The following is a 9376-nucleotide window of genomic DNA, read 5'->3' as shown; positions in this document are numbered from 1 at the left end:
TTAAAATAATCAATGGAGAGATGTGTCAAATATATATATATATATATATATTTTAAATGGATCAAAAAAATTAAGAAAAAATATTATACTTAGAAAAAGTTAAAATTAAGAATTTTCAAAATTTTTTATTCGAACAGTTTCGAAGGGCCAAGAGTTTTAACCACGAAAAGAAAAAAAAGATTTCTAAAGAATATTTTTCTCAAAATGTTATAAAAATAGTTAAAATGTAAACTTTGTTTTATTTTATCCTACATTTGTTATTTGAATTTAATCTTCAAATTAGATTGCTATAGTAAAATTCAAAGTTAAAATAAAAAACAAACATAGAGAAGAAATGCTGTGACTTCTTATGTAAGCATAAGAGAGGTGATTGGATTTAGTTATTTTGCTGACAAGGTGTCATGTAGATCTAAAATTTCCAAAAAACATGATTACTAAATATTTAAACGACCCGGAATGCAGTTTTGTATTTTTAAAAAAATATTTATTTTACTATTTAATTTTAGTTTTAAATTTAAAAAAATGTATAGGTTTGATGAGCCAATCTTTATTAAAATTATCATTTAAATTTTAATTTTCCGGAATAACTTAAAAAAAGTTTTTTCAAATTCTAAGTAGATTTGAAAAAGAAAAGTCTATAGCTGTGTTACATTTCATTTGACAATTCTTTATATTAAACAATCAATAGTTTTCACAGTAGCTCACAATTGCTTGAGTTGGTTGTCGATCAAGCATCTCGGATTACGATCTAGCCAACAGATGATGAGCAAACGATCTCTCAAAGTGGGAGGCGTGGCCTTATTCCAGGCCTCCAAAGTTGTTAAAGACGCCGATGTCAAAAGCTAAAAGAACACGAAGATAAAAAGAAATGAATTCCCTAAGCTACAAAACAAAAGGTAATGAAATTTTTCAATTATCTTTCTCATTGTGTGCATTCAGGCCTCTTGCCCTAATTTTAAGGACTAATCGTTTATTTTTTTCACGAGATAGACTTTTTCAAACATTTTTGCAAAAAAATTCAATCATTTTTATTCTTTAGTTGAATAAAATTAAAGATTAATTATTATATTTAAAGATAGCAATTTTAAGTATGTAAAGAAAAGTGTTCTGAGAGAGCTTAAATTATATGTTGGATCCTTAAAAAACATTTTGAAAATTCATTCTAATTTCTTAATCTTTATTAGAGAATTAGTCAGATGGTACAAGAACCAAACTTGGAGGCCAAATGGTATTTTTCTCGGCTGGATTATTGATAAATTAGAATGTGTTGGCATCTTGCTTTCAATTTTAAAAGTTATAATCAAATATATTTATTTTTAGTGATATAGACTTTTTCAATAGCGGAAAAAACTATTTCAATTGTTTTTCTTTTCTTTTTTTGTTGAATAAAATTAACGATCAATGCATTAAAATATTTAGATATTGTAATTCAACGTTAAAAAAAGTACAAGAAAGAAAGCACGAATGATGTTGTGTTTTTAAAAACATTATGTACATTTAAGAGGATGATCAAATCTATAGTATTTCTGGCTCTATGGGAATACCAAAAAGCTCGATAATTTTTTACCGTCGTGCTTTGATAATGATTTCGTTAAATTTAACAATAAAATATAGTTTTATAATATTTGATAAAAATTTAGTAAATGTGGAAAAATTTGTTAATTTTATTATGATACTTTCGATGACGAATAAACCTATCATTCGGTACAATTTATTTTTCAGTTTTTTAATTTTTTACTAAATGTGTTGTAATAAGAATTATAATTTAGAAAACTGGGATTTGCACTTTACCATTACCATAAAAACGGAAAAATTACCAAATAAATGGTTAAAATACCATATATTTTAGCTTTTTACTAGAGTTAATATTATTTTCTTAACAACCAGAAATGTCATAACCATACAGTACGATAATTTTATCAGAATTTTTTTCTCCTTCTAAATTCTGTTTGCCTTTTATATTTTAAAAATTATTCACAATAGTACAAAACTGTTGTCATCTAATTATAAATTAATGTTAAAAACTTTTAATCCATTGACTGGGGGCAAAATTATGCTTTTCGAATTCAACGAAATGATAAACTTTTCAAAATTTAACAACTGTTTTTTTTTCTTACGTTTTTTCTATTTATTTATTTTATTATTATTATTATTATTTTTTGTTGAAGAGGCTATGGACATCAACGTGATGTTGAGTTGAAGATTAGGTCATTGATTTTGTTTATAGACTTACAGGTGATTTTATTTTAAAACTGGTATTTAAAAGTTAAAATAACTTTTTCCCGTTTGAATTTGGCTTATGATTGCTAAATTCTATAATAAGATATAACAATTTCAATGTGTGATTCGCTTATGTTCTGTTAGTAACACTCAAACAATGACATTGAATATGTTTAGGATGATTGCTATTATTGAATCAGCCGTTTAGTCGGCCTACCTCTATTATTTTATAATTATAGACAACAGAGGCACCCTGTTGATTGTTTTGTATATGAAGTTAAGAAATCGCTATTTTATCCGAGAGAGTTAATTTATGTTTGAATTAATTTCTCGTACCATTTTATATTTTTCATCTAATTTTTCAATGAGACGTTGTGTTTAATTATAATTAATGACATTTAAAACTGTGTTTAATCAGCATAATTTACTAATGTTGATAATGATATTTTTCTTTGTTATAACAGAATTTATGAAAGTATTAAACATCGATTGCTAGTTGCGTTTAATATTTCAGGCCCAACTGCTCTTAATGGGCTGGTGTGGTGATCGTAAAAACACTATACCTTCAGGAATTTCGCTAATTGTATTTAAAAAAAAAAATACCGCTGCATATGATTCGGTAAAAATATATCAGGGATAATTAAATGAACCAATAAGTGATGGTTTCAATATTAATCGGTGTATTAGTGAATCAGTAAATTAGCAAATCAGTGAAGGAGCAAATCAGTAAATTAAAGGCGTAGTCTTGAACGGGAGAATCATTGAAATAAATAAGTTTATAAACATATAATTTATGGTTCGAATTTCGGTGACAGCATTCATTTTATTTAAATTTTTTTACTCAATACGATTAGGGAGAATTCACTTCAACTGGCATTCTTATGAAAAAAGTATATTAATAAACCTTATTCTGCCTTATAAATTTTAATCTCGGAAGGTAGTCAGATCAATTTTCGATGGGATGATCATTTAAAAATCCTTTTTCCCCCGATCATTAAGTTTATTTTCCTTTGGCAAAGCGTATATAGAGACTTTGTTTTATTTTCCCAGTGTAGAAACATTTCGCCAGATTCACAATAGTACATAAGTATAAGTAAAAGGTTACTTTCTTAACAAAAGGTTCAAAGTTTTTTAATGATATTTACGAAAGAATTTATAAATTTATCATTTTCTTAACAGATGTAACAAAATAAGAATTAAAAAAATGTAATAAAATGAAATATGAAATCGCACAAAAAGACTAAAATATTTTAGGAGCATTACAAATAATGCATACGATATGAGTACATAGCAGTTATCATTGAAGATTTAAACGTGAATACTGAATATATCTCCGTCATAAACTTAATTTTATAATTTTAGTTGAATAAACTATAATAAATGCATTGAGATCAATATTAAATGATATGTTGAATCTAACAGTGTAAGTTTTTGAATGGCACCCTTAATGTATTCGTTAAATCGTATTAATGGAACTTACGAAACTCGGTTCGACAGATGGCAAGTTTTATAAGATCCTGTTTAAAGTTCTAAAGTTATTTATATATTATAAATAAGCATCATCATCATTTTCACAGATAATTATGTTTTTTTAAAAGCATCAAATTAAGTATATGGTTTGAAAATATTTTTTTGGTTTCTCCATATTTTTTTCTTCTTTTTTTTTTCTTTGGAACATTGAAACGTTACTTTCTTTTCTTTATGCTTTCCTCAACGTGAATGTAACCATATAAGAAAAAACTTCAATCCTTAAATTTTTTCTTCTCTTTCAAATAACAAAATTCTAGGCATATTAAAGTGTGTTGGCACTAATTTCTTCCAGACTTAAACAAATGATCTCAATTTATGACAAACAAAATTAACAAAAGAAAAGGGAGTTAGATAACAATTAGATAATTTAAAGGCCTGATACGCACTATAAACACTGCAATTCTTACATATATTCCATACTAATAAACATTTCCTTTTGTACATTGCATTTATTATCACAAGATAGTAAATTAATTCTTGATTAATTTTTATAAAATAATGACTATTAAGTATTTAATAGTCAAAAATATTTTTATCTAAGCAACAGAGAAAAATAATTAATATAAAGGGTTCATTATTGAAAATTAATTGTACTTAAAAATCAATGAGATGATCATGATGATTGATCATCATGGAAATGGTCATATTTCTGTCAATGTCTTTTCAGATTTTAACTTTTAATTAATAGGTTTTCAGTAATTTAAATTATATATTTCAAATTAAAATATAACTTTAGAATATTTATGGTCTATCATTGAATAAACTATTGCTACGAAGTCTACCAAGCATTTAAACAGTATATTTTCACAGTGATACAGTTTCACAATAGATGAACGGAGTATGCATTTTTTATCATAAGCTTCTATTTTCACATGATGTTTTGTAAAGAAGATCTTAAATGTATATTTTTAGAATGTTTCTCAAAAATAAAGTTGAAAAAGTATATATATACGTAAATGACTGGTTTCAAAATCTGACGAATCAGTAATGGGAGATTAAGGTTGAAAACATTAAAACCTGTTTGATTGCCGTAGGAAACAGGAGGAGGTGAAAAGGGATTAAAATAAACGCCTCCGAGTCTCAGGCAATCAAACTGTTTTTGTTATTTTCCCTCCATATTTCTTTGCTAGTGATGTACTAGACTTCGATAGCCTTTTTTTTCCTTCTCAGCTTAAATATGCGAATACTTTTTTTTAAAATTAAATTTTTGAAAGGAATTCTAAAAATATATTTCAAATGTGGTCAACATCCTGAAGTTATAAATTGTAGTTCAGGATTGGTTACTGATTGTACAGATTTTACTAACGCAATTTTTTTCTGCCTTAAAATTGAAACTTACATGTTTTATAGAAAATAAGGATACATAATTATAAATAGTAAGCGAAACGTTTCAAGAAATTTTATGACTTATAATAAAAAATTTTTTTTTAATAAGTTCCATAAAATTTTTATTCTGTGACTTGTGTTAGCCTGCGTGCTTGTTTCTAGTATGCATAATTTCTGCACTTAAACTATAAGTTTGGCGAACTTTAAAGATATTAAATTTTTTCGCTTGCTTCTGTTTTTTTTGAAAAATTGTAAAAAAAAAACGTTGTTTCCTCTACAGCGTAAGTTTTAATTCATAGTAATTATCAATGAAATTTCGTATTTTCGATACCGTTCCCGAAATACATAAAGCCGGAAAGAAGCGATTTACATATTGCCCGTGGAAAATTTGCTAACTGCTGGAGAAAAAAAAATCAAAGCTCCCGTTCTCGAGTTATTAGGGAGCTTTCCCTTTTATATCTATATACATTAAATTTCTTTAGCTGTCACCGGCATAAAATTAACAAAAGTTTCAAAGGTATTCCTTACATGTATGTTAATTATTTATTATTTATTCCTTGTAATATTTACAGTACTTTTATTTATTTATTATATTAATCAATTTAGTTTTAATCAATTATACAAAAATTAAAAAAAAACGTAATATGATATCAAAACATTTTTATTTTTTATTTTAATTGTCATTACGCCTAAAAATGGCTTAAAATTAAAAGTGATGCGTCTTTAGTATAAAGCGGAATCTTATCATGTTACCTAATTATGCAATATTTTGTAATAAATATAATTAGAATGATAAATAAGTGTATTAACTGTACAAATATGAAACAATAAATAAACTATATCTACTTTTATAATTAGCTTTATGCAGAATTGAGCCCAGTGTAATTATTAAAATGAATATAAAATTATGAAACAATATTCGGAATTCACTTTTGCTATACTATGCTAGATATTTTTCGTACTAAAGAAAAATTAAATAGGAATTTGAAAGACAAAATTGGACATGAAATTGCAATGATAACTCAGAAAAATAATTAAATCTAAATTTTATCACAATAGAATCGGGAACTAAATCTATAATAAAACAATAAATCATTTTGGGATCTCTTAATGTAATAAACTGTTTATCGTTAAGAAATAAAAATGTGGATTTGGGGGAGGGAGGTGATACATAAAATACATAAAAAAAACTAATGAAAAAAATGTTTTGTCAGTAAATTACTTCACAACATCTGTAAGTAGATATCATTAAAGCGTCTCGTAAATTGGAAATAATTAGAGGGACTCGAGTTATAGGGCGAAATTAACGGTCATCACCTGTTATAGGGCGACAAATAAAATTACGATTAATAATTTGTTAGCTAATTGCAAATTTTTGACTCTGACAATGCCCTCCACGTGCGTTTAACTTCTCGTATTAGAAAGACAGAGGAGATAAATTACATCTTTTAGTTGAATAAATCTTTCAATTATCGTAATTTTGTAGTTCTGAATGTCAACTCTTTGCACTATTTCTTTTGGACGATACTTATTCCCATTCCAAAAGAAACGCATTCCTTTTGGTTGCTCTCTAGCTGATTGATTATTGATGGATTATCAATGGACAGGTAAGTGAAGTGGCGTCAGTGTAGTATTTATTACTATGGAATCTCTATAGTGTTTATGACAAAGAAAGGCTGCAAGCATCCTTGAAATGTTTAGGTTATTTTACGCTTTTTCAAAATTTCAACGAGACTCAATTTGATAATCAAAGGTTTCAATAGGGTTTAAGTTAATTGTATATTACTTATTTCAATTATGGCCGATAATATCATTTGAAAATAATCTGATCAATATAATTTCATCATTATGATTGCAATTATATCAGTTTTATTTCGTAACGGATCATTTTTTGATTGTTAATGAACATAAGTTTCATGTTGCATTATTGGTTCAATAACTGGAACCCTAAATTTAATTCATTGAAAATGGTATGTACGTACTTAAATTTTACATAAATCTACTTAAAAAGATCATGAATTTTCATTTTTATTTTAGAAACTAACAATAGAGCCGTATTTAATTTTGAAACTGAATATGGCCATATTTTGAGAAATTTTTCAAAAGAAATGCTTTACATTTTAAATAGTAACGGTTTTTGTTTAATAGTTTAGAATTTTCCATTTGTGAGAAAGTGGCCACTACCAAAAATGTTACGACTGGCCACTGGCCGATAGCAAATTTTCCTAATTTTGCCTCATGGCTCGAGCTTACGCACGCACGTTGTCTACGGTTTTGTTAAAGTTTATCAAACTTTTGCTTTCACTTTTTTGTTGATATGTTGGAAGAAAGAGGGTGACATTTCCAGACTCACATCAGTATGATGATATTTTTCTATTTATAACAAACATATTTTTGACTTCTAACTGTTTCGGTCTGTTCCGTTGGATTAAGGAAGTTATTTCCGTGCTTTATATCCTCAAGGATTAACACTCAGCTAAGGGTGATAAAATATTAGTTGCTAGTCTCAAACAAAGACTAACCCTAAAGATAACGTAACTTCAGAAGCAGCGGAATCTTCCTCATCCTGCAATGATTGTTATTTATTAATAAAAAATAAACAATAATTTTAAGGAATTTGTTCTATTAACATACAATGCTAGTGGAACTTATCCATGTTATCTTGCAATATGTGTCTTTTATTTATATAAGTACAATACAAGGGGAAAAAAACTAGAAACACGTAAACGTATTTTTGATTTCGTGGAAAATCTTGCTGACGGAAAAATGGAACTGTTCCGTTAAAGAGGGCCCACAAAGGCAACCCTTCACCTCAACGGTCAATGCAAGTATAAGAAAAAGTTCCCTTTTTTTTGTTCCCTTTTAGCAAATGGCGTTCACACACTTGATCAATCATATTATTAAAAATTATAAACAGCGATTGTTATTGATTGATTACGCATGTTTGGTGATTGTTATGTATGATTGGTGTTTGATTTGACAAAAAATTTACCATCGCCAATGGCCCTTTTAATGGAAAAGTATCGAACAATTCAAAATTTTTCTAATTGATTGCAAAGGTATACAGATTTTGATTGTTACATAATTCTAAACTATATCTGGGAAGAAAAATCCAAAATTTGAAAGGAAGTGGTCGAATGGTTTTTGATATTTAAAATTAAAACTTTTTATAATCTTTCAATCATAAAAAGGGATAACGTCTTTTTAGGATGCATCTAAGAATAATTTATTATATCTTACTTTTAATTAAAAATAAAGGGCATAGATATTTTGGATGTTCACAAAATGGATGTTCAGAAACCGGATTAATCTTCTAAGAGACCTGATTTACTTTAATAATAAGACTGTGTGGAGCTGTATATATATAACGCAAATATCTCATGTTTACAAACCACAAACTGAAGCATTTATGATGGGTTTCCTAATTTTAATAATTATTTTTGAATATAATAAAGTTTAGATACTTAAATTAGTTACTTTATAATTTTTTATTTAAAAAATAAGCAAAATTATTCAAATTTGATCTAATATATTCAATTTTTAATGCGTTCCAGTCGCACACTATTTAACACATAAAGTAAACAACACTTTACTTAATTGCATACAATCAAAGTAAATAGGCAGTTTGTAAAAAGTTTCTAGAATTCTTAACTTATGCTAAAATCTTTGAGAAATTTCTATTCCCTTAACATTTAAGCATTGTAGTTCTTTATTTTTATTTTTTTTCTTCATTAAAACCAATTAAGTAAGCATTTCTATATACTATTTGTAATGCAAATGTTAAATGTGTTAACATCTCTAAGTCTAACCATGCTTTTCAAAGAAATAACATCAAAATTTTTCAAACCAAAAAATAAATACTTGAAAATCAACTTAATTACAAATTAAAATTTAAAAATAGAATTTGTTTCTTGCGTAGTAAAAAGAATCAATTTAAAGTCTCGAAAGTCATGACTTGGATACAATATAAAATAAAACAAAAAATTTACAGCTTCAGAAATGGTTAAAAATTAATGCAATAAAAATATGAAATTGCATATTATATTTTATAGCTGGTGTTGAATGACTAATTTATATAATAGATATGTGACTCTTGATTATCAGTTCTGTAGCTTTGCAAATTTAAACTAACTCAAATCACAAGTAAACTTGTGTGGGACAAATTTGCCTTAACGTAAGTCTGAATAAAACTAACGCACACTTGTGTTATGCAGAGAGAAAAACTAGTAAAATGTCACACTGTTAGTCCGACATTTAAACCAATGACCGGCTTACCTATAGTTTTGCTTAACGTTAACAC

The 9376-nt window shown here is 26.8% G+C and overlaps 1 protein-coding gene across 2 annotated transcripts in view; it reads left to right on the top strand.

Moving 5' to 3' along the window:
* The first annotated feature begins 664 nt into the window (after positions 1-664).
* Positions 665-9376, top strand: part of LOC107447990 (protein APCDD1) — a 36986-nt gene continuing 28274 nt past the window's right edge. For both annotated transcript variants that reach the window (XM_071182195.1, XM_016063055.3), the window contains exon 1: positions 665-896. Coding sequence is in view for 1 of the 2 variants with exons in the window: in XM_016063055.3 (XP_015918541.1) it covers positions 869-896 (28 nt within the window). In the remaining variant the exon portion in view is untranslated. The remainder of the gene's footprint in view (positions 897-9376) is intronic.

The sequence above is a fragment of the Parasteatoda tepidariorum genome, chromosome 1 (assembly GCF_043381705.1).
Source record: "Parasteatoda tepidariorum isolate YZ-2023 chromosome 1, CAS_Ptep_4.0, whole genome shotgun sequence".
In the NCBI taxonomy this organism is placed as follows: domain Eukaryota; kingdom Metazoa; phylum Arthropoda; class Arachnida; order Araneae; family Theridiidae; genus Parasteatoda; species Parasteatoda tepidariorum.
The sequence above is the reverse complement of the archived record's forward strand: the minus strand, read 5'-3'. Positions and strand labels throughout refer to the sequence as shown.